The sequence below is a fragment of the Ahaetulla prasina genome, chromosome 2 (genome assembly GCF_028640845.1).
Source record: "Ahaetulla prasina isolate Xishuangbanna chromosome 2, ASM2864084v1, whole genome shotgun sequence".
Taxonomy (NCBI): domain Eukaryota; kingdom Metazoa; phylum Chordata; class Lepidosauria; order Squamata; family Colubridae; genus Ahaetulla; species Ahaetulla prasina.
The window spans coordinates 148045804-148071625 of NC_080540.1; the positions used below are offsets into that span (position 1 = coordinate 148045804).

Here is a 25822-nt window from a genome sequence, read left to right on the forward strand (position 1 = left end):
AACTTTCACAGAACAAGCAGTATCAGTGTTAATTAATGTAATTAACGCTATCCTATAACTGAGCTGCATTTATTTCGATCCTTTTTCTCAGAGTGTTTTCTTACTCTGTGGGTAGACATGAAATGCCTCAAAACTACTTTACTTGCTCTCTTCTAACTTTGATTCAGTACAGCTGAATTGAATTAAACTCGATTGTGCAATTGTTCTTTACAGGCCCCAGGCCTCAATCCAAGGAAAGAAAGCCCTCTAGATCAGGGCTGTCAAACTTGCAGTCTGCGGGCCAGGTATGTCATGTCTTGGCCACGCCTGGTTTAGCAAAGGGGAAAAAAGTCACGATATATCATGTGATGCCACTGTGATGACGTGAGTTTGACACCCCTGCTCTAGATAGGGTAGCCTCCAATGGGCAAAAGTTGTTAAATATACCGTATGTCAAAGAAGTGAGTACACCCCCTCACATTTTGTAAATATTTACCGTAAGTATATCTTTTCATGTGACAACACTGAAGAAATGACACTTGGCTAAAAGTAGCGAATATACAGCTTGTATAACAGTGTAAATGTGCTGTCCCCTCAAAATAACGCAACACACAGCCATTAACGTCTCCTCTGGTGTGAAGCTCTGGTGAACTCGATGCCCAAGAGGGTTAAGGCAGTGCTGGAAAATAATGGTGGCCAAACAAAATATTGACACTTTGGGCCCCATTTGGACATTATCACTCAGGGGCGTACTCACTTTTGTTGCCAGCAGTTTAGACATTAATGACTATGTGTTGCGTTATTTTGAGGGGATAGCACATTTTTTATTTATTTATTTATTTATTTATTTATTTATTTATTTATTTATTTATTTATTTATTTAGTTGCACAGTATGTATAAGCATAAGCATGAAATAACTATACAATATATAAGCATATATATAAGTATGAGTATCTAATAACTATATTAATTGGATATAACGAAAGGAAACAATAGGACAGGAACGGTAGGCACGCTTGTGCTCTTATGCACGTCCCTTATAGACCTCTTAGAAATGGGGTGAGGTCAATAGTAGACAGTTTTTGGTTGAAGCTTTTGGGATTTTGGAAAGAGACCACAGAGTCAGGTAGTGTGTTCCAAGCGTTAAGAACTCTGTTACTGAAGTCATATTTTCTGCAATCAAGATTGGAGCAGTTAACATTAAGTTTAAATCTATTGTGTGCTTGTGTATTGTTGCAATTGAAGGTGAAGTAGTCTTTGACAGAAAGGACATTGTAATAGATGATTCTATGAGTTAAGCTCAAATCATGGCGAAGACAGCGTACTTCTAAATTTTCTAAACCCAGGATTTCAAGTCTGGTGGCATAAGGTATTTTGTTGTATTCAGAGGAGTGGAGAACTCTTGTAAAATATTTCTGGACACGTTCGATTGTATTGATGTCAGAAATGTGGTATGGGTTCCAGACTGTCGAGCTGTATTCAAGAATTGGTCTAGCAAATGTTTTATATGCTCTGGTTAGTAGTGTAGTGTTTCTGGAGAAGAAGCTACGTAAGATTAGGTTTACAATTCTTAAAGCTTTTTTTGCAATGTAGTTGCAGTGGGCTTTGGCACTTAGATCATTTGATATGAAAACTCCAAGGTCTTTAACAGGGTGTGGGGGGTCATCTGTAAGGTAATGTCCATCAAGCTTGTACTTAGTGTTTAGGTTCTTTTTTCCAATGTGTAAGACTGAACATTTGCTGGTAGAGATTTGGAGTTGCCAAGTTTTAGACCATTCGGATACAAAGTCAAGGTCTTTTTGAAGGGTAACTGTGGTGGTTGGTGGTGTTAAATAGTTGGACATCAGCAAAGAGAACACGATTACTTGTAATTTGGTCAGAGAGATCATTAATGTATAATACGAAGAGTGTTGGTCCAAGAACGCTGCCTAAACATATAGGCAGTTGTTATACATTGTTATATATACATTGTTATACATACATTGTTATATATATACATTGTTATACAACTTGTATAACATTTACATTGCTATACAAACTGTATATTCACTACTTTACATTGTAGCCAAGTGTCATTTCTTTAGTGTTGTCACATGAAAAGATATACTTAAATATTTACAAAATGTGAGGGGGTGTACTCACTTCTGTGACATACTGTACCTTTAATGGGTCTCTCCTTCTCTGTTGTGTGGAGGAGTTTCAAAAATAGTGTGTTGCAGAAGACTCCTGTTTACCTCAAGAAGTTCTAAGACTACTCACTCTTAAATAAAAGAAGAAGGAGTAGATTTAACAGGACATCTTATCCTTTGATCTGCAAGAGGGGAACCTAACTTGTTTTGTGGAGGAAGCACCAACCAGATAGACTATAATGGAGCTTTCTTAGTTGAATCCTATTGTCCCATACACTGAATAGGGTCTTATTGGTTCCTCATAGAGTATGTGACCTCAAACCATGCTTCTTGCTTAAAGTTATTATTTACAAGACATATCTACCCATCTAACTAATGACGAATTTATGATGGTTCTTCATTGTGTTTTTTTTGTTTTTTTTTTGTTTACATTTATACCCCGCCCTTCTCCGAAGACTCAGGGCGGCTTACAGTGTATAAGGCAATAGTCTCATTCTATTTGTATATTTTTACAAAGTCAACTTATTGCCCCCCCAACAATCTGGGTCCTCATTTTACCTACCTTATAAAGGATGGAAGGCTGAGTCAACCTTGGGCCGGGCTCGAACCTGCAGTAATTGCAGGCTACTGTATTCTTAATAACAGGCTTTACCAGCGTGAGCTAAACCGGCCTAGTCTGAGGTGTTCATAGTTTGCTTTAAATCTCTTTGGCATCAGTTATTTTCTTCTTCATTAATCTTCTCATTGTTCCCATCACCCATTTCCTTCCACTTATGACTGTATGACTGTAACTTTGTTGCTTGTATCCTTACAATTTTTATTGATATTGATTGTTTCCTGATTGCTCATTTGTACCATCTATCATTAAGTGTTGTACCTTAGAATTCTTGATGAACGTATGTTTTCTTTTATGTACACTGAGAGCATATGCACTCAAGACAAATTCCTTGTGCGTCCAATCACACTTGGCCAATTAAAAAAAAATTCTATTCTATTCTATTCTTCATTGTGATGGGATTTAGGTAGACTTCTAAGTGAGCTTTTAATCCTAAATGATACAACCAAGATCATTGGCTGGTTTTTCTAGAGAACTCTTTTTCACCAAAACCCATTTAATGGCATCTTTTCCACCAGCCCAAGAAAATTGAACTGAGAAAGTAGGACAAAAAATATAGGTATTTTACCTGTCAAGTAGTTATTTTTTTAAAGTAAACATTGGTAGCAAACCTACATTGAGATAACACATCTTATATGATTTAAAAAGTAAGGCTGCATACTCCTTGATCTTTATTTTATTAGCTTGACATAAACTGTTGTAGGCATAGTCTATAGCAAAGTTAATGTTCTGGAAAGCCTTTTCAGGTTTATAATTGGGTCAGCCAACCCAGCCTGGTGCTCTCCTGCTATGTGAGCTATAGTTATTTTCATTCTTTATAGCATGAGAATTGTGAATATAGTAGTTCAAAATATTGTAAGGGCAGCTGGTCAGGCAAGGCAAGCGATTGAGAGCAGTCATGAATCACTTGTAGTAAAGTTGCTATTTTATGTGCAAACGGTGGGGTTTAATCCAGTTCAGTTTGGGGAGGGGATAGCATTAACACACATGGTTTATGTATGTATGTTACATAAAAAAACCTTGCAATGGAATCCCCACCCTTCTAAATGTGAGTTGCATATACAACACGTAAAAAAGTGGGACATTGTGCAGTCACAGCCACCGTCTTGACTTTTTTGACTTTGCTACAGAGGTCTCCCTCAGATCTAAAGCAGATAAGAGGAAGATAAGCAGAAGAGGGCCGTGAAAATATTTGCAGATCACTCGCATCCTGGACATAAACTGTTTCAACTCCTACCCTCAAAACGACGCTATAGAGCACTGCACACCAGAACAACTAGACACAAGAACAGTTTTTTCCCGAAGGCCATCACTCTGCTAAACAAATAATTCCATCAACACTGTCAAACTATTTATTAAATCTGCACTACTATTAATCTTCTCCACGTTCCCATCACCAATCTCTTTCCACTTATGACTGTATGACTATAACTTGTTGCTGGCAATCCTTATGATTTATATTGATATATTGACCACCAATTGTGTTGTAAATGTTGTACCTTGATGAACGTATCTTTTCTTTTATGCACACTGAGAGCATATGCACCAAGACAAATTCCTTGTGTGTCCAATCACACTTGGCCAATAAAAAATTCTATTCTATTCTATTCTATTCTATTCTATTCTATTCTATTCTATTTTATTCTATTCTATTCTATAAAACTGGGCTAAGGAGCCCAAAATACAAATCAAGTTCCTCTGATAGCATTTTTTCCTCTGCTGAAGGTAGAAGAAATTAGGCATGACGAATGAGTGTACGTCGATAATCATCTGTACTTTAACATAGCTCTCAACTTGAATTATTTTTTTAAAATAAATTTTATTAAATATACAATTTAAAAACATTAGACATAGTGCGACTTGTCTGGTACATACTTTTCTAACACTTTTTCTTTTGTGTAGATTACAATATAACGTCATGCATATTCCATATATACTTTTTATACATTCAATCACACTCCAGTTACATACATATTCCTTTTATATAAAATCCTGTTTACTCCTATCAACTGGAATTATTATTGCAAAGGTTACATATATCAATTTCATCTGTAAGGCTACTTCTTGAAAATAAACCTGCCTGATGGAGCCTTCCTTACCAGGAGTAGTTCATGGATTCAGACAGGTCTGAGGAGCCAAGACCTTTCTCTCCAGCCACCCTTGGACACCGATGAAAAGTCAAATGTCCTATGCCTAAGGATGACATTTCCCTAAAAATGACTCCTTCAATAGAATGTCTGAGTGAATAAAACAGCATTGATGATTTGGGCAATGGGCTCAAAAAAGAGACAAGGATTTGCCAAGCATCCTTTTGCCTTTCCTAACTTGGCAACTCTTAAACAGGTGCTCACAATTATGCATTGGACGAAGTGATCAGTAAAACCACAAGATCTTCTGCATTTTTAAAATCTTTCTTCTAGTTTTTTTCTTTCTTTCCTACAATGTCACACTTGTTTCACCTACAGGAGATGACCAGAACCTCCCTTCTGCAAATCTTCATGGCCAAAAACTGACCGTGACAGCAGCCCCAGCAAAACGCCTCTCCATCTACACAGTATATAGTTCTGTCTGTCTACTTATTTGCACCGCAGCCTCTGGTACACGCCACAGCACTCTGCCTTGAAGAGTTTGCTCACCCGCTCTTTATTGCGCTCATGTGTGGCTGCCTCAGATGTATGCACCCTTTTGCTTCCTCGGCCCCCTATAACTTGTCCTATTTGCACTTCCAAGATTAGCTCCAGCAGGCACAAATGTTCTTTAAAGCCTCGCGCTCTCACCTCCGTGCACTCTCCCTTTACAAGCTGTCATCAGAGTAGTGAACTCCCAAGCTTGCATTTGACTTAATGAAGATTCTCGCCATGCCATGGGAATAGAGGAGGGAAGGGTGGGTGGGTGGGTGAGGTTTGGAGAGAGCTCTTGACCCATTTCCTCCCAAGCGTTGATTTAATCAGCTCAACAGGCAGCTCACAATCCTCAGCCCCTTGGCTCTTTCTCAGAGCTGCTCTCCCAGACCTGAGATGTCAGGAAGTTTAAATCCCTGGTTTCCCACCTCAGCCAGGCTGGGGAGCTCATTAAGTACTGCGAACGTATCTCTCAGCCTCCTCCCCCCCACCCTCAGCACCATGACAGGGGCAGGGCACAGCGCCAGATTTTATTGTGGTTGCCTCAGACATGAGATATAGTACTAGCATTAGCGTTTAGACTTATATACCACATCACAGTGCTTTACAACCCTTTCTACGCGGTTTACAGAGTCAGCATATTTCCCCCCAACAATCTGGGTCCTCGTTTTACCGACTTCGGAAGGATGGAAGGCTGAGGTAACCTTGAGCCTGGTGAGACTCGAACTGCCAAACTCCTGGCAGCCGGCAGTCAGCAGAAATAGCCTGCAGTACTGCATTTTAACGACTGAACCACCGCTAGGTGGCCAGGCCTCCCTCCCTCCTTCCCCCCCTCCCTCTCTCTCTCTCTCTCTGTCCCCCCTGCCCCCCCCCCGCTCATCTCACAGGGTTGTTGTGGTGGGGAAAATGAGGAGAAAGGAATATTAAATATGTTCACCAATTTGAATTGTTCACAAAAACACAGGTAGTCCTCGACTTACGACAGTTCGTGTAGCAACTGTTTAGTTATTTTATTTTATTTTTATTTTATTTGCATTTATATCCCGCCCTTCTCCAAAGACTCAGGGCGGCTTACACTATGTTATTACACATCACTGAAAGAAGTTATTTTTGACCATTTTTCACACTTATGACCCTTGCAGCATCCCCATGGTCACAGAAACAAAACTCGGCTTTATGACCTTTGCAGCGTCGTGGGAACCCCTTTTGCGGTTTGACCAGCAAAGTCAATGGGAAGCCAGAGTCACTTAATCCCCGTGCCACTAGCTTAACAACTGCAGTGATTCACTTAGCAGCTGTGGCAAGAAAGGTTGTAAAATGGGACAAAGCTCACTTAACAAGTGTCTCCCTTAGCAACATAAATTTTGGGCTCAATTGCGGTCCGTAGGTTGAGGGCTACCTGTAATAAAGGCTGGATGTAAATAATTGAAAAATGTGGGAGGGGGATGTATAGGGGGCCTCCGGGAAACTCAGCATTTATGGGGTGGGGGTACATTTTCTTCCACATGCAGCAGTTCTTCAGCAGATGTCTCCTGTATTCTTAACGTGTTGCCCGTGTCAGCTTATGCACAAGGGTTAACATTTCTACAAGTGTACGCAAGGCTCCTGCATTGCTGCACCCTCCTGAGGCCGCCCACGGGAGTCGGTGTGCATTAGAGCAGAGGCTTGTTGGACAAGGCGCACGTTGGGAGCGCGACGTCTGAGGTGATGAAGCTCTCGTGATGAATTCAGGGTGACGTGTTTCTATTCTTGTGACTTTCTAGTCTGAGCGAACTGGATGGGGAGGTGTGACAGCCATCCCACAAAGCCAGTGCTGTGAGCCCTTTTACCAACACTGACAGCTTCTGAGCTGAGGAGAGGAGAGTAACTGTGAGTGGCAGGGAAATGAAGAAAATGTTCAGAGAAGATGCTGCCTGCCTGCCTGCCCGCCTGCCCGTAGAGGAAATTTCAGTATTGGATCCTAGCTGAGTCGGTTAAATAGAGGTGGTGGGTGAAGGGCTACTGTGAGCCAAGATAAAATTCAGATATGCTCTGCTTACAAACTATACACACCACAGTCTCATTCTGTATGGGTAGTCCTCATTTAGCAAGTGCCTCGGACACTGACCATTGATGAAAAAATATTTTTAGGACCAATCCTTGCATTTACAACCTTTGCGGGTCTGCAAAGCAAAGGAAAGCTGAATTAAGACCGTGAGCACAGATGAGGTTTCACTTAGCAACCACTTTGCTTAACAACCACATTGCTGATCCCAACTGTGGTTGCCAATTGAGGACTATATGTATATGCTCCCTGGGTATGGATATTTATTGTAAACCACCCAGAGTCATTAGGTGAGATGGGTGGAATAGATGGATAGATGGATGGTTAGATTAGATGATAGATAGATAGATAGATAGATAGATAGATAGATAGATAGATAGATAGATAGATAGATAGATGATATAGAGATGGATGGATGGATAGATAGATGATAGATAGATAGACAGACAGAGAGAGACAGACAGACAGACAGACAGATAGATGATATAGAAATGATGGGTGGGTGGGTGGATGGATAGATAGATAGATGATATAGAGATGGATGGATGGATGGATGGATAGATAGATGATAGATAGATATGATATAGAGATGGATTGATGGATGGATGGATAGATAGATAGATAGGTAGATAGATAGGTAGGTAGGTAGATAGATAGATAGATAGATAGATAGATAGATAGATAGATAGATAGATAGATAGATAGATAGAGATATAAATAGATAAACAAGCTTAGCTAGTCTCTCCCATGATGAATGTTGTCCTTGTACAGCCGATGCTGAGATCTGGTTGATTATAGCAGCCCCCTGACTGCTCCTATCAAGTCTGAGTTCCATTTTTTCTTCCTTCTTGTCACCCTAAAACTACTCAACCAGGGTCTGCTTCTGCCAGGTTGGTGTTAGGATGGGATCGTGCATAACACCCAGATTATAAGTCCCTGTAGGCTTGTACTCTCCATTTAAAAACCAGCCTGTTTGGAGGAAGCTAGTTCTATTGCAGCCTCTTTTTTCTTTAAAAACAGTATCCTCCACTTACAGCCATTTTGTTTCTTGGGAGTGTATTTGTGTGTGTATTGAATGTGTATTGTGTTGAGGAATATGAATATAGAAACATATACAAACACACATTTATACATAAATAAATATGCAATATTCTCTCTCTCTCTCTCTCTCTCTCTCTCTCTCTCTCTCTCTCCCCTTCTGTATGTGCGTGTGTGTGTTTCTTAAAAAGAAAGCAAACTTTTCAAAAAGAGACAGCTGAGATTATCGAGAAGTAAAATTCTTTTTCTGAGCTTAGCTTGGCCTACAAGTTAGAGAAAGTGTTCTGATGGTGCTGAAAAGTGATCTGGAGATGTTTCTTAAAAAATTATTATCCAGTGGGGCATGGGACAAACAAATGCGTATCTTTCAAACGTGTGTTTTCAAATGTGTGTGTTTTCATGGGCCTAGTTTGTATAGGTGCGGCCCTGTAAAACACGTAGATGTTTCTGAAATCATCCATCCCCATGCAAATGAACGTGCTAAAGACAAGACATGACTCAAAAACAAAGTATCTTTATTAACTGATAAAACACAGATTCTGATAATTCAGTGACATAGAGTTGACTGGGCCCAATAGGATTTACAGTATATTCTTGGCTGCAAAGCTGGGCTGATGCTGGAGGTTATACTGTGCCCTGGAGACCCTCCGCCAGGTTTCTTCTCTCCAGGCAGCGTTTCTCAACCTTGGCCCCTTAAAGATTTATGGACATCAACTCCCAGAATTTCCCAGCCAGCATGGGTGGTTGAGAAACACTATCCTAGAGCATGTACTGAGCACCATTCGAATTCTCCCTAGGTCCGGAAAGAAAGAGCAGACATGCAGGGCAGGTCTTGCCAAATAAGAGGGCTGCAATGAGAACCGGACTGCAGCCCTTGGAGGCAGACAGCACTTTCTCTGTCCCCAAAAAGATGAGGAATGAGAGAGCTCAGAGATGAAAGGAGAAGGGACTTCGATAGCTGAGAGGAAACTGAAATGGTGGTCTTTAATCTGCAAGACTTGCCTATGCTGAATAATCATATATGCGCTACTAGAATATGTGTGGATGGATGTGCCTTCTTTATGCAACAACGATATGGCCGTGCCTCTCACAATTGTAGACCTTTTGCCACCCACGCCTTTGGATGTGCAGTCTGTGCGCAGATGCCTGAATTCCCTTTCATAGATTCCTTTCTGGTCTTCCAACCTCGGCCATGCTCACCCTCAAATAAACATCCATAAATACATGAAAGCGACGGATGTCCTGTAGATACAGTGGAAAGATTCCTGCATTTGTAAGCACTACCACAAGTAGGCACAAGTACATATATTCATTGGGCTCTATTATACATCTCAAAGCAGCATGAGAACTCTCAAGATCTTCTTCACTTTTGGTACTTGAAGATATAACAGTGCTTCATGAGTCAGTTCGGCTAATTCTGATTATTATTATTATTATTTTTGGCTCTGAGGCTACTGAACTTCTCTTCTCCCCCCTTCAAATTTTGAATAAATAGCTCTGTACATAAACATAAATATACAGTACATTTACAATTTCATTTGTATTGGCACATGCATAAACAGCTATGCTATTTATGGGGGTCAAGAATCTCATCTGAACAATTTTTTTGACAACATGTGGAGAGATGGTGAGATCTACAAACATGTGTAAATATACAAGTGCAAGTGCACACGTTTTCATATTTCACTGCAGATAATGACATCTTGAAAGAGTTGTTGGTCTTGCTGTCCACCACATAGAGGCGTGTGGAATGAAGAACGCTTTTTGTTTGTTGTGAGAAGAAGAGGAGGAGGAGGAGGAGGAGCCTGGGGTAAAGCCAACTTAGAGCATTGACCAACTTGTCCCTTGCTTTGATCAAAGTTCTAGATGCCCAAGCAGTGTAAAGGCAACATGCACCTGGTTGCAGAAGCTCAGGAATTATTATAGGCATGCCATGGACTGGGGGAGAAATAGTCTGAGATGATTGCCTGGTTTTGGCTTAATGTGAATGCAGTTTTAATTGATAAGGCCCTGTTGGATAGGTCAGGGTTGCAATGTCAGGCTAAGAGATGTTCTGTCTGAACATGTGTCCTTCACCAGTTTGACATTTCATTCAGGTACCAGTTCTCCGGCTTGCTTCCATCTCAATCCCTCATGGTGCTACTTGAAGCCAGTGGCTTCATTGCTTCAATCTGTTCCATCCTTATTGAAGCGCATGGGTGCAGCGTGACTTTGTTTGCATCTGGGAGTTGTTCTGGTGCATATGAACATGAGTTGGGGACATAGCTGGAACAGGATTTCCACAGCTCTGCTAATGAAGGAGTCAAATGCTAGAATGAATGTGCAGGTGCTGCTATGGATGTCTTGCTGGCAAGTGTACATACCTGAAGTATGATAAGAGTGATTCAGTCTTTGGTGGATAAGTCAAGGAGAAAGTGAGGTCAGAGTGAGACATCTCGAGCTTCTATTGATGCCTGTTGGGCTGGCTGTTCTGTTTTTGAAGAACATGACAAAACCCATCCATCAGCCCTTTGGCTGATTCCAGGATGGCAGCCAAAGAGAACATTTGCTGCTCTTCTTGTTCAGTAGTCGAGTCATCGTTTGATGTGAAGATCTATGATTCTGGACAGTGCAAGTCTCATTTCTGAGTTCAAAAGGACTATGTGGAAAGTGGAACAGACTCCACTGGGTTGATGTCTAAAGTCTATTTTCATATTATTTATATATCTTCATGCAGGTGAACAAAAGATTGTCCTCTGGAGCAGCTGCGCCCACAATCTATGAATAAGTGTACAAAGCTTGCTAGGAATTGAGGTTTAATGTCTGTTGAAAAGCAAGGTAGGAGGCAGGATTGATGAATGAAAAAGGATTCCCACCCCCCCACCCCTTGCTTTCTATAGAACAATCTCATATTGGAAAACTTTGGCCTCATATGCAGAGTTTTATCTGAATGTTTTCTCATGCTGATATATTTCAGATTATACGGAGGCCAATAGCACTGCGGAAACTAAAACTTGCTTGAAGTGCTCCATCCCACAAATAACTTCACATTGGCTGTTCTACTTGGAAAAGCATGGTCTATTTTTGCTAGCCATCAGTTGAGATCCTTAATGAGGATTTTTACCATCTTTACCAGCAATTGAACATGTAGGTGGGATGGGTGAAGAGGAGTGTGTGTGTGTGTGTGTGTGTGTGAGAGAGAGAGAGAGAGAGAGAGAGAGAGAGAGAGAGGGAGGGAGGGAGGGAGGGAGGGAGAGAGAGAAAGAGAGAGAGAAGGGGGTCAGACAAAAAATATTATTGGGATGATGGATAAAGAGAGGTGGATGGTCCCATACATTTTCAGCTTTGGCCCTGCCCATCGTGTCTTCAGCCTTACCCACCATTGGCATTCAATGCAACCCTGCAACGATTATTCTTGTAGAAATGTAACCCCTTCACACAAAAAAAGGAACTCACTCTAATCAACATAGTTTCAAAGACGGCAGGAGGATTGAAAATATATGTAGCAACCAGAGCCAGCATAGTTCCATGAAATGATGCTACTCTCAGTTAAGACACCCAAATTAAATTCTCATTTAGCCATGAGGCTGGTTGGGTGATCTTAAACTGGTACTCTGAAATGGAAATATCTCATAATAAGTCATCCTGAGCTTCTTGGAGGAAAGAGTGGGTATCAATGCAATAACTTCTATATGGTGAAAGATGAAACAGAGGGCTGGCAAAACTCCCCTTCTTTTACTTAGGGAAGAGGTATATATATATGTAGAGAGAATGAGTTTTGTAGAATTTGCCAGGGATTTGACTCCATTCTTATTTAATTAACTTTTTTTGCCCTCCAAAGTACCCAAGCTCCAAAATTAGAAGTTATCTCTCTTAGGGACACACCTTTTATTAACCAAGGTTTCATAATAACAATAGGATAAAAATGCCAAATCCAGTCTAAACCTCTGGCTGACTGGGCCACCAACCATAATATAATAATAGTTTACCCTGTTTCCACCCCCTCCCCGATTTTCCCCATGCAGAGAAAGTCTCATATCACCCACCCTCCTTCCATAGGAGGGGCCGGATGGTGAGGGTAGAATCGCCCGTGTCTCCCAAGTTTTTCTGATTCATCCTCGATTGACCAGAGCTTACAGGAGGAGCCTCTGGGAATCCACAGAGATGGTAAAGCCAAGAAGAATAAAAGCTGACTCACGGGGAAAGGATTTGGGGAGGCAAAACAGGGAGGGAAAAACTGGAGCCTGGAAAGCTCAGTCTGGGTAGATGATGAATCCAGAGAAAGTGCTGTACTTGTTGGTGTTTCCACCGTGAACTTTCCCGCCATCCAGCTTGATGAAGACTTCATCACCTACGTCCAGGTGCAGGATCACGCTGTTGCTGGCGTAGTCATAGTTCTGGTCAGCATCTTGTGCAATAGCGCTGGCGCGGACCTAGTTAAAGAAACAACAACAGAGGTTCTGCCTCATCTGCTTTCAGAAACAACGAGAATCCAAGAGTTAGAATAGAATAGAAATTTTTTATTGGCCAAATGTGATTGGACACACAAGGAATTTGTCTTGGTGCATACGCTCTCAGTGTACATAAAAGTTAGGTAGAATCTCTAGTCTCACCTCCCCAGGTGAGGTGGGATGAATGACAAAAGGCAAGGGACAAAATGTGTCCACGTAGCCCTCGACCCAGGGCTACAACGGAGCTCAAAATTTCCATGGCTAAACCAGGCAGCTGTTAAGGGAGTCTTGCTCCATTTTACAACCTTTCTTGCCACTGTTGTTAAGTGAATCACTGCAACTGTTAAGTTAGTTCCACAATGGTTAAGTGACTCTGGCTTCCTCATTGACTTTGCCAGTCAGAACGTCACACAAGGTGATCACATGACACTGCAACCATGTTAAATACATGCCAGCTGCCAAGTGCCCAAATTTTGATCACATGAACATGAGGATGCAATCATGAAAAATGGTCATAATGGTCACTTTTTTCAGTGCCTTTGTAACTTTGAACAATCACTAAATGAGTGGTTGTAAGTCAAGGACTATTTGCATGTGGTCTTATGATGAAAACTCTGTTGCCTGTTGTGTGAAAGGATAGACTTTGCATTGTGACTCACAAAACCTGGGGTTTTTTTCCATGTTGATATCATTGTGCTCAAGATTGGATACATACAAGGGTGGGCTTCAAAATTTTTAGCAAGGGGTTCTCTGCTTGGTTGCTGGGTGGGCGTGGCCATGGTGGGCGTGGCCTAGTTGGCATCCTGCACCACGGCGGGAGGGCGTAGTTCTTCATTTGCATTTAGTTTGATCCCTAATTTTCTTCCATTTTCCGCCAAAGCCAATTCTTTCAGGAACTTATCTAATTTATATCTTGAATTAGTGATGGGTTTCAACATTTTTTACTACTGGTTCTGTGGGTGTGGCTTGGTGGGTGTGGCAGGGGAAGGATACTGTAAAATCTCCATTTCCTCCCGATCAGCTGGGACTTGGGAGGCAGAGAATAGATGGGGGGTGGGACCACTCAGAATTTTTACTACCGGTTCTCCAAACTACTCAAAATTTCTGCTACCAGTTCTCCAGAACTAGTCAGAACCTGCTGAAACCCACCTCTGCCTTGAATCAGTGGTGGGATTCAGCCAGTTCGCACCACTTCGGGAGAACCGGTTGTTAACTTTCTGAGCAGTTTGGCAAACTGGTTGTTGGAAGAAATCATTAGGGCAGAGAACTGGTTGTTAAATTACTTGAATCCCACCACTGCCTTGAATATATATATATCTTCACCTTGAATAGTGAATATATATACACTGGGCATCTACTCTTTGAGAATGGTCATCACCCACATCCTGAAGCCAATATAGTATAATTTTTATCAGGAGTGTCTCCAAGTCCATAGGTGGTAATTCTCCCTCCCACAAAAAAAACCAAACATCTCAATATAGCAAATCCTGCCTATATTGCCACCAAACTGTAATTTTTAAACTGTGAAGGAATTTAACTCAGTTCATTCTAAATTGAATGAAATGGCTGGTCCTGCTGTCAGCCCGAGCAGGTAAACCAGATTAGGAAACCAGCTACACAGGAAGCATAGAATTACTTTTAATGAGATTGGCTATAATGACAGAATTGTCTGATTGTGCTGTAACCTCTTTCCCCTTCTTATATATGCTCCAGTGAAGTAGGAAGGTCTTTGCTTAAGCTGCTTCTAAATGTTATCTAGTTTCTCAGGATTTAATTTTTTGGTTTGTTTCAACACTGTTGCCTAAGTGTTACCAATATTGCATATTTTCATCAAGGTCATCTATTTTATTCTCTGCATCAGCTCAGGCAACCTCTGGGCTTCCTGCTTTTTTGGGGAAGGTGCAGCTTCGCTTGAGGATAAAAAAAAAAAAAAGGATAGCTCTCAGCCCCGAACACGGAGTCTCCATTATCCCACATGGGCACCCTTACAATTCCCAGAATTCCCTAGCGCAGGGGTCCCCAACCTTGGCAACTTTAAGCCTGGTGGACTTCAACTCTCAGAATTCTGGGAGTTGAAGTCCTCCAGGCTTAAAGTTGCCAAGGTTGGAGATCCCTGCCCTAGCGGCACAGCCAATGTTTTTGACACTTCTGGCAGCTGAAACTCCCATCCTATCTGGAGAACATCAACTTTGAGAAGACTGCTCTAAAGAAATAGGGTTACCTATACAAAACATGTGATTCTGTTCTCTCTAGGAGCTGAAAATTCAGGAAGCTGTAAACTCAAGGATTACCTGGGTACAGCTGCAACTTATTCATTTAGTGATCATTCATTCAAAGTTACAACAGCATTGAAAAAAGTGACTTGTGACCAGTTTTCACACTTACAAGCAGGGGTGAAATGCTCCCAGTTCGGACCAGATCGCCTGATCCGGTAGTGATCGTGGCGGGTGGTTCGGAGAACCAGTAGTGATCACGGCGCGAGGCTCCGCCCACCCACCCGGTTGTCGTTACTTCCTGGTTTTAACCAGGATGTAATGTGTTTTGTACCCTCTGCGCGTACGCAGAAGGTTTTGCTTTTTTGCTTTTAAAAGTTAAAAAAAAAAGGCTCTGATGACCACAGCTGAGCTGCCTGACCGTCAGAATCTTTTTTTTACTTTTAAAAGCATTTTTTTACAACCTATTCACCTAATAGGTTGTAAAAAATGCTTTTAAAAGTAAAAAAAAGTGTGCGCCACAGCTGATCACACCCCCCACATGCGCTGTTCTACTTACCCCATGCCTCCTTTGGGTGTGCATTGCGCACATGCGTTCGAGCACACCTCACATTTGATGCGTGTTGTACACTGTGCATGCACGCGCACAGCGCACATTTGGCGCGGAGTGCATATACGCGGCCAGCAAACCGGTAGTAAACCGGTTCAGATTTCACCCACTGTTTACAACTATTGTCGCGCCCGCATCCCTTTTGTCACATGATCAAAATTCAGGTGCTTGGCAACTACATGTATTTATGACAGTTGCACTGTCCCAGGTTCATGTGATCACCATTTGTAACCTTCCCAGCTATCTTACGAGAAGCAAAGTCAATGAGGAAACCCAGATTCACTTAACAGTCGTGTGATTCACTTAACAATTGCAGTAATTCACTTAGCGACTATGGCAAAAAAAAGGGGGGGGGCACAATTCACTTTAACAACTACCTCTCTTAACAATGGAAAATTTGGGCTCAATTGTGCTTGTAAGTTGAGGACTACCTGTACTTTGAATCCTGAAAACTGAATTAATTATGAAAAGAGAATAAATTTGCTGTATTTCTTGTCACTTCAAAGAGAGCATCCAGAGACCCAAAAAGACATGTCATTCACTGTGCAGTCAACCACTTTTCTGCCTTCTGAGATGTTGTGAAAACCTGTGCCCATGCTCTTGCAATTTATTTTCCTGGCATTATGGGTTAAGGTACTTCAGGGAACAAACAAGGCATTAACACTGGCATGCTTAGGAAGATTAACTTCAAGTATCAAATTCTGTACATGTGCAATGTGATCATAGAGCCAGGTAACAAATGTGGCTCAGACGGAGCATACCAAACAGTGATTAATCTTTGAGGAGCACTCAATAATTGTAGATTGACAATGGACAGCAGCTGCAGCTCACAGAGGACACCTGAGGCCAGAATAGCTCCTATACATCCCAACTGGGCATTAACTCAAGGCGCTGTTTCTCATCCAATCAAACTTTTAGGAGATACAGTATAATTTCTGGAGCTTCCTTTGTGTGCTAAGACAGGGGTCTCCAACCTTGGCAACTTGAAGACTTCTGGACTTCAACTCCCAGAATTCCTCAGCCAGCTTTGCTTTGCTGGCTGAGGAATTCTGGGAGTTAGAGTCCACAAGTCTTCAAGTTGCCAAGGTTGGAGACCTCTGTGCTAAGGCACCTTTTTATTATTATTTTATTTATATTCCACTATTATTATTTTTATAAACAACTCAAGGCAGTGAATATATCTAATGGTCCTTCTTTCTCCTATTTTCCCCACAATAACAACCCTGTGAGGTAAGTTGGGCCGAGAGAGAAAGACTGGTCCAAGGTTATCTAGCTGGCTTTCATAGCTAAGGTGGGAAAAACTCAATAGTTCCCAATTTTTAACCTAGTGCTTTAACCACTGGACCAAACTAGCTTTTTCATTCCAGACAGCTTCATTTTTGGAACATCTGCCTATTAACTGATTTATACATGGACTAGTCTAATGTGAATAGATATCTCGGTCTGTGCATTTAAAAATAAATTCCATTGATTTCTGAGCATTAGCTTGTCTGGCTGTTACGGATAATTCCTTTGGTACTGATAAAAAAATAATCTTTCTCCTGTTGCTAAGTGAAAATAGCTTTCTGGCATTTATTTTGATCGTCCAGAAGGCATATTTGGTAAAGATGTTGAATACCTAAGACTAGTTTACACCTGGCCACTTTCTTCCTCTTTTCACATAACATTTTATGATGTCTTGATTGTATAAGAAAAAATACCAAATGCACAGGTATAGTATAGGTGGTACCTGGCTCAATAGTAGTAATTGTGAGAGGGATCTTGGAGTCCTAATGGACAATCACTTAAACATGAGCCAGCAGTGTACTGCAGCTGCTAAAAAAGCCAATGCAGTTCTAGGCTGCATTAATCAAGATCACATGAAGTGCTGATACCACTTTATAATGCCTTTGTAAGAGCACACTTGGAATACTGCATCCAGTTTTGGTCGCCACAATGTAAAAAAGATTTGAGACTTTAGAAAGAAAGCAGAGAAGAGCAACAAGATGATTAGAGAACTGGAGGCCATTGGTGAAATCCATTTTTTTTTACTACCTGTTATGTCGGTGTGGCTTGGTGGGCATGGTGTGGCTTGGTGGGCATAGCAGGGGAAGGATACGGCAAAATCTCCATTCCCAACCCACTCCAGGGGAAGGATACTGCAAAATCCCCATTCCCTCCCCACTCCTGGGGAAAGGATATTGCAAAATCTCCATTCCCACCACACTCTGGGGCCAGCCAGAGGTGGTATTTGCCAGTTCTCTGAACCGCTCAAAATTTCCGCTACCGGTTCTCCAGAACCTGTCAGAACCTGCTGGATTTCACTCCTGCTGGAGGCTAAAACACAGAGGTGGGTTTCAGCAGATTCTGACCAGTTCTGGAGAACTGGTAGCGGAAATTTTGAGTACCGTTATTAAAAATTCTGACTGGCCCCAGCCCCATCTATTCTCTGCCTCCTGAGTCCCAGCTGATCGGGAGGAAATGGGGATTTTGCAGTAACTTTCCCCTGGAGTGGGGTGGGAATGGAGATTTTACAGTATCCTTCCCCTGCCATGCTCACCAAGCCACGCCCACCAAGCCATGCCATGCCCACCAAGCCACACCCACAAAACTGGTAGTAAAATTTTTTGAAACCCACCATTGCTAAAACATATGGAGAATGGTGGTTGGAATTGGGTATGTCTAGTTTAATGAAAAGAAAGAGTAGGAGTGACATGATAGCAATGTTCCAATATCTCAGGGGCTGCCACAAAGAAAAAGAGGTCAACCTATTTTCCAAAGCACCTGAAGGCAGGACAAGAAGCAATGGATAGATAGACACTAATTAAGGAGAGAAGCAACCTAGAACTAAGGAGAAATTTCCAGACGGAACAATTAATCAGTGGAACAACTTGCCTCCAGGAGCTGGGAATACTCCAGCACTGAAAGTTTTTAAGAGATTGGACAACCATTTGTCTGAAATGGTACTGGGTTTCCTGCCTGAGCAAGGGGTTGGACTAGAGCAGATCTTCAAACTCCCCTCCAACTCTGTCATTCTGTTATCCCGGTGTTACAAGTCCATCCAAGTGAGAGCAACCAGTTCACTGCAGGTGTTCCTAAAAAGTGACTTCTGTTTTGTTATCAAAACCATCTGGACATAGCTTTGTAGTCACCAGGAACTGAGCCTAACCTGAAGGCGTCCCTACTTTTATGGAGTAGCTCCAAAGGTGGCTGCTACATCCTCAAATGCAGATTTCCTTCAGGAGAAGAGGTGTATGAGCAGAGTGCCTTCACTCTGTGAATCAGCTCACTAAGTTCTGAGAGTTATAGACAAAATACAGATTATAGATGCAGATGACAATGCCCAAAGAAAGAAAACACAAACCGCAACATTTGCAACAGCCAGGAAGCTTTCCTTTGCATGAAAATTGGATTGTTTAGGTAAAGGTAAAGGTAAAGGTTCCCCTCGCACATACATGCTAGTCGTTGCCGACTCTAGGGGGCGGTGCTCATCTCTGTTTCAAAGCCGAAGAGCCAGCACTGTCTGAAGACGTCTCCGTGGTCATGTGGCCGGCATGACTCAGCATCAAAGGCGCACGGAATGCTGTTACCTTCCCACCAAAGGTGGTCCCTATTTTTTCTACTTGCATTTTTACGTGCTTTCGAAACTGCTAGGTTGGCAGAAGCTGGGACAAGTAACGGGAGCTCACCCCGTTACATGGCAGCACTAGGGATTCGAACTGCCGACCTTTCGATCGACAAGCTCAACGTCCTAGCCCCTGAGCCACCTCTTTGTTTAGGGGTCCACAAAGTAAGAGAGACAAAAGGATTAGGCCACAGCAATAATTCTGTCTTTTACTGTTAAATCCCATGAAAGATCAGATATCTGGCAGTTTTGTGAAATAGCTCCCATCGAATCCCTGCCTTCAAATGACAAGGCTGGTTTTACAGATTAGGCTGTCACGATTTTGTTAAACTCGGTTTCTTGAATAAAGCGTGATTGATTGGGTTGGCACAACATGCAGAATTGAAACCGAAGAAACTGCATTATGGCTGAGCACGTACAGTATTGTGAACCCTTTCCAGGAGGTTTTTAGTGTTGTGATGTTGTCCTCCATCACAGCCCAGGACTGGATTAAGATGGTATGAGTCAGTCGGTAAATAAGAGGGTAGAGGGCTGCCAGCTCAAATAATATTCTTCGGTCTTCTGCCTCAAGTAAGACTTTGGCATTTGTGCTCCTGCCTGGTATGGGGAAAAAATGGAAGTCCTAGTTAAGTACTTTAACAGAAGGGAGATGGGGCAATGTGTGAATTTGTGTGTGTGGTTTGAATCTGGGAGATATTAATTGCCAGTTAATTCTATTGTATGCCTGGATGCTTCTAGATAAATAACTTCTAGTGTTATCATTCAAAAGAGGATGACATGTTACTGTTTTTCCAACCACTGTTAGCACATATTCTATGAAGGAAAAAAAAATATCAGAAGAAATACGGAGGAAAGCACAAAGGGTTTTTACAAAGGGGTGTGCAATCCGACTTCTCCCTCCTTCCCTTTTATTAATCCCATGAATGAAGCATGTTCCTATATAATAAAAGCCTGTTTTGCAAGCAATCCTGGAGTTGTCTCCAGGGAGCCCACAACACCTATTTCTGAATGTGCAATTTAGTTGCAGGGAGTTGAGGCGTAACTAAGGGAGCTGAATAATGAACAGTCCAATGACTATTAAGATGTTTTCCTCCCGCAGAATATTCTGCACTTGAAAGGCACCAAGTTAGCCAGAGCTGACCATCACAAGAGTTTTCTTTGACTATGCCTATTCTTGCAGTTGACTTGCTGTTTCTGAAGCTTCATTTCTAATATTGCTCTTGCCATATATCCAAGTACATAAATAGATGGATTGCAAGATTTGCTTGAGTGAAAAGAGTTCAGGTTAGGATAACCCATGTTTTGAAAACTGACAAGAGAATTACAAATGCTGGGGTGGTCTCATCTTCAGATTATTCTTTTGTTGCTCGTAGATAAATATATTTTCCTCTGTTTTATATGCAAGGTGACAGGAATTAGAGACATCTGACTTGAATAATAGACATATCACTTTCAGTTTCTGCTAGTGAGAAATGGTTGCTTTGAGCAATGCTAGCTACCCTTTATCCAAGGAACTCTGGTGCATCATTGTTTTAAATTTATTTTTTATTTTATTTATTTATTTTTGTCAATCATATATAAGATAACAGGTAAAAGTATAAACATAATTTGGATACATGAAAAGAGTAAGTAAAAAGGAATATTAGGACAGGGATAGTAGACACGCAGGTGCCCTTACAGACCTCTTAGGAATGCGGGGAGGTCAATAGTAGACAGTTTAAGCTTAAAGTTTTGGGGACTTGGGGAAGAAACTACAGAGCCAGGTAGTGCATTCCAGGCACTGACCACTCTGTTACTGAAGTCATATTTTCTGCAATCGAGTTTGGAGAGGTTTACCTTGAGTTTGTATCAGTGGTGGGTTTCAAAATATTTTACTACCGGTTCTGTGGGTGTGGCTTGGTGGGTATGCCATGGCTTGGTGGGCGTGGCTTGGTGGGCGTGGCAGGGGAAGGATACTGTAGAATCTCCATTCCCACCCCACTCCGGGGGAGGGATACTGCAAAATCTCCATTCCCTCCCCAATCCAGGGGGCGGTTATTGCAAAATCCCCATTTCCTCCTGAGCAGCTGGGACTTGGGAGGCAGAGAATAGATGGGGGTGGGGCCAGTCAGAATTTTTACTACTGGTTCTCCGAACTACTCAAAATTTCCGCTAACGGTTCTCCAGAACTGGTCAGAACCTGCTGAAATCCACCTCTGGTTTGTATCTATTATTTGCTCATGTATTGTTGTCGTTGAAGCTGAAGTAATCATTGACAGGTAGGACATTGTGGTAGATAATTTTATGTACTATGCTTAGGTCAGAGTGAAGTTTGCATAGTTCTAAGTTGTCTAAGCCCAAAATTTGGAGTCTGGTGGCATAAGGTATTTTATTGCGAGCAGAGGAACTCAGGAACAGCTGCACCACAACTGAATAGTACTCTTCAGAGTCAGATGGCATACATGTTCAAATAACAACAACAATAGCAATAATAACAATATCATGGCTATGGGCTCTCCCTCAGCACATCCTTCCTCCCAAGATTGTTGCTCTGGGGGGAAAAATGGGAGGAGGGAGTGCTATGGTAGTCCCTGAGTTACGATCGTAATTGAGCCTGCAATTACGACCATAAATGGTGACAGTCATAAAGTGGGTCATCATGTGACAGGACTGGATTTTATTAATTTTTTTTTTGTGGTGGCAATTTAAGCAAAGCCATTGTTCACTCTGGGAAGGTTTTTGCCGGAAATGGGAAGTAAATGTCGGTTTCCTGCACAAATATTGCAAATGGTAGTCACATGACTGTGGGACACTGCAAATGGCTGTAAATGTGAAGCTGTTGCTGAGCACCCAAAATGCAATCACAGGACTGCGGGAGTGGAGGGGGCAGCAAACATTGGCGCTCAGAAACTGGGTTTTAAGTAGCTTTCTTGGGTGGGTCTGTCATAAGTTTGAATAGTCAGAGTGACCAGTCCTAAATTGAGGATAACTTGTATTTCACCTTGAGCTCTTGCAGGAAAAGTAGATTATAAATCTAATAAATAAACTTTTTTTAAATTAAAAACATCTCTTTAACGGACTTAAAGAAAAGCAAAGAAGTTGCATTATTCTGAAATGAGTTGCAGACCAACTCCTTCTAGTGAGGAATGTTTTTTAAAAAAATTTGGGACCATTGACAGATTCCTATTTTTTACATCGTGTCATCTTTTCAGTGGAGAGTTCGATTATTACTGTTTATATTGTTTTTCTTATTTCTTTCTTTTAATCTGAGCGATACAGATAACACTGGTCTTCAATTGGAATAACTTATGTGCCTTGTCAAACAAATGGAGCAAAATAACATTTCCTTGTTGGCTCACTCAAAACAATATTAAGTGGATGGTGCGGTGTATGGGGCAGAATCGAAGCTGGGATGCAGGAGAGTAGCCTCAATGAAAGGCTGGCTCTGCACTCCAACATTTTTGCTGCAAAACTATCCTCCTGCAGGGATTCTTCTTCTGTCACAATAGGGAAAGTAGAAACTCCACTATCTATAGAGTAGGGATGTCAAACTCAAGGCCTGCGGCCTGGATGTGGCCCTCGAGGTGCTTAGATCTGGCTTGTGGGGCTGCCTTGGAAACAGCAAAGGACCGGCCCATGGTGCCTGTGACAAAGAAAACAGAGGGGACACGCACGGTAGGAGGCTGTCACAGCCAAAAATGGAGCTCAGGACCGATTTTCACTGGCAGAGCGCTCGGGCCACCACAGGTGCTCCCGACATGAGTGATGACGAGCTGGCCACGCCCACCCCAGCCCCCTGAGGTCAAACACAATCCTGATGTGGCCCTCAATGAAATCGAGTTTGACACCCCTGCTACAGAGGGTCAGGCATGTGATCACATGGGCACTGAGCCAATCCAGAAGCAGCATATCTGTCACCTGCAGAAGGGTCCAAAATCTATCAAATCAAATAATTTTATTGCAGTTGTTAACCAGCAGAAGCAAAACCTCTCCTTGAGCCCAGTGGTGGGTTGCTACCAGTTTGCCCCGGATTGGGCGAATCGGTAGTGGTAGCAGGAGGCTCCGCACACCCACCAGGATGCTTCTGCGCATGCGCAGAAGCATTGTGCACATGTATGTGCCGACGAGCATACCGGTAGCGACGGGTTTTGAAGCCCATACTCTGTTTGAGCCATGAGGCTGCTGATACTGGGTGCTGATGGTGACTTAATGGTTTGTCCATGTAGTTACCAGGAGTCAACAGTGACTTGAATGAAATCTGCAAATTCATATTTCTACTTCCGTTCTCTGCATCTATTGTGTTCTTACGTTAAAATAGTCAAGGGACCTGTTGTGAAGTGGTGGGCCTGGAGTGTGATAGATGAAAATCAAAGCTGAGAAACAGACCGGAAGCTAATCAGATAAACTCTCCCCATGTGTCTCAGGCCTGAGAGACATTGCACAGGATCCGAATGGGCCCGCTTCTCTCAAGCCCATCTTGAAAAGGGTTTTCCAGTGCACAGGTCTGAACTGAGAACAGAAGGTGGGCCATTTTGGTGAGCTAGTATGTAATCCTATCAATAAGCTTGTACTGGCAGTTTCTCATCCTATCCCAGCTCCAAGTTGTTTTGCTGAAGGCTCCAAGGATTCTTAATCTAGGTCTAGCCAAGTATGGCACCAAGATTTCAAAACCTTCCCCTTTGATGCTGACAATGTCACCTGATTCTCCAAGCGTAATGTTTCTATTAGTGTTTCGAGAAATGTATTATGCAGGGTGCGCATATCAGCTTCTGCAAAAGATATCATAGATGGGACAGATCTGTCAGCAGAAAGGGCACTGTCTGGAAACCAATATATAAAAATTTCACTACCCCCTAGATATTCTTTCCAGATTTCAAATTGGCTATTCTTGAACAAAAGAATTTTCCAATACAGGATAGGGTTTTCTTCATTTTCTTGTATTACATTTTGCCTTATTGCAGATAGTATGGAATTGGGAGAGAAAAATGGAGAGAAATCCTATGACAACCTGTGAAAAGTTTAAAATGAATAAATGATAAAACAACCAACCAACCAACCAATTTGACACGGAAGACACCCAGTCTTCAGTAGCTGGTAAACTGCTAAGCAGGCTGATCAGTCATGTTTTCTCCCTTCCCCTTCTTTGTTATTACATTATGTGAAATGTAATTAGTACATGTTATGTTAATTCCATTTAATTAAATTAATTTGCATTGTTAATTTCAGCACTAGAACATATGCTACTTTCAATTTTTCCACACCTCTTTTAGTAACACAACTGAAAGTGTCATCAAGAAGAGATTTGTATTGCTGTGTGAAGGAAAGAAGGCAGGTCTTGCTACCTTTTTATCGTTGTTGGAATCCTTGTGGTTTGCTGTTCTATAGAAATAAATAACCTCTATAATTGTGTGTGTAAATGTGCCTGTGCCTTTGAGTCACTCTTGACTCACTGGACAAATACTTGGCAGTTTTCTTGGCAAGATTTCTGAAGTGGTCTGCTATTGCTATAAGGGGCGTGCATAAGTGCACAAAAGTGCCTACCGTTCCTGTCCTATTGTTTTCTTTCATTATATGTGTTTATATATAATGTTGTGACAAAACAAACAAACAAATAAATACATAAAATTGCACTTCTTCATGGGGCTGAGTGACTGACCAAGGTCACCCAGCTGGCTTTGTGCCTAATGGACTAGAACTCACAGTCTCCTGGTTTCTAGCCTACACCAAACAGTTTCTTTATAATCAAGGATAGAGTAGGTTAATTTTAATCAAAAAATTTATTCCTCCCCTCCCAAATAGGCCATTAAGACCCATTTAAATAAATGTTATGTTTACACCATTCCACTTAATTATTTAATTGAATAATTGAATGTTGGAGTTGTTTAAATTAAATCATGTAAAATAATTAGTAATTCTCTATTTTGAACTTTTGATCAAAGATGAAACTTCCTTGGTAGCTTCTGCAATTAAAGTACACTGGGTTGCAATTAAATAGAAAGGGAATGTACCAATTCAAAACGTTTGGACAATAATTGAGTAACTCTTTGCATTCCACTATTATCTGACTAGAAATACAGATGGTAATGAACTTTGCCTAGGTTTTCTAGGTAATTGTGCATGGATATTAACAGAGGCTCTTTTCTCAGTATTTAAATATGCAATATCTTCCTGGCTAAATAATTTAACATGGGAACAAGAACATAATTCAGCCCAGTTTGAAGGTTTTCTACTCCCACTGATTTTTATGGGAAATTAAATGTCAACCAAACACCCTGTCGTTGAGGTTAACATCCTGGTTTACACATCATGCTTTAATTGTCTGAGTTAATATCTTATCACCAATTGCTAGATTTCTATTATATACTGTACTTAGGAGTAACCAGACAAAATACCTAGTGCAAATGTAGGCAACATATTTGTGTGCATGGGCCACAGTTTTAGAAATTTTTAGCTTGCAATTAATGCAGGGCACACCTGAAATTTTGTTGGTGAGTGTATTTTGTTCTGGCCTAAAAAAATCTATTTTACTGGCCCAGAATCAGATGGTTACCGTCCAAT

General features: G+C 41.7%; 1 protein-coding gene across 1 annotated transcript in view; it reads right to left on the reverse strand.

Moving 5' to 3' along the window:
• Window positions 1–12660: 12660 nt before the first annotated feature.
• Window positions 12661–25822, reverse strand: part of C1QL4 (complement C1q like 4) — a 48154-nt gene continuing 34992 nt past the window's right edge. Inside the window, exon 2 of the mRNA XM_058171869.1 lies at window positions 12661–12840. Coding sequence (XP_058027852.1) covers window positions 12661–12840 — 180 coding nt within the window. The remainder of the gene's footprint in view (window positions 12841–25822) is intronic.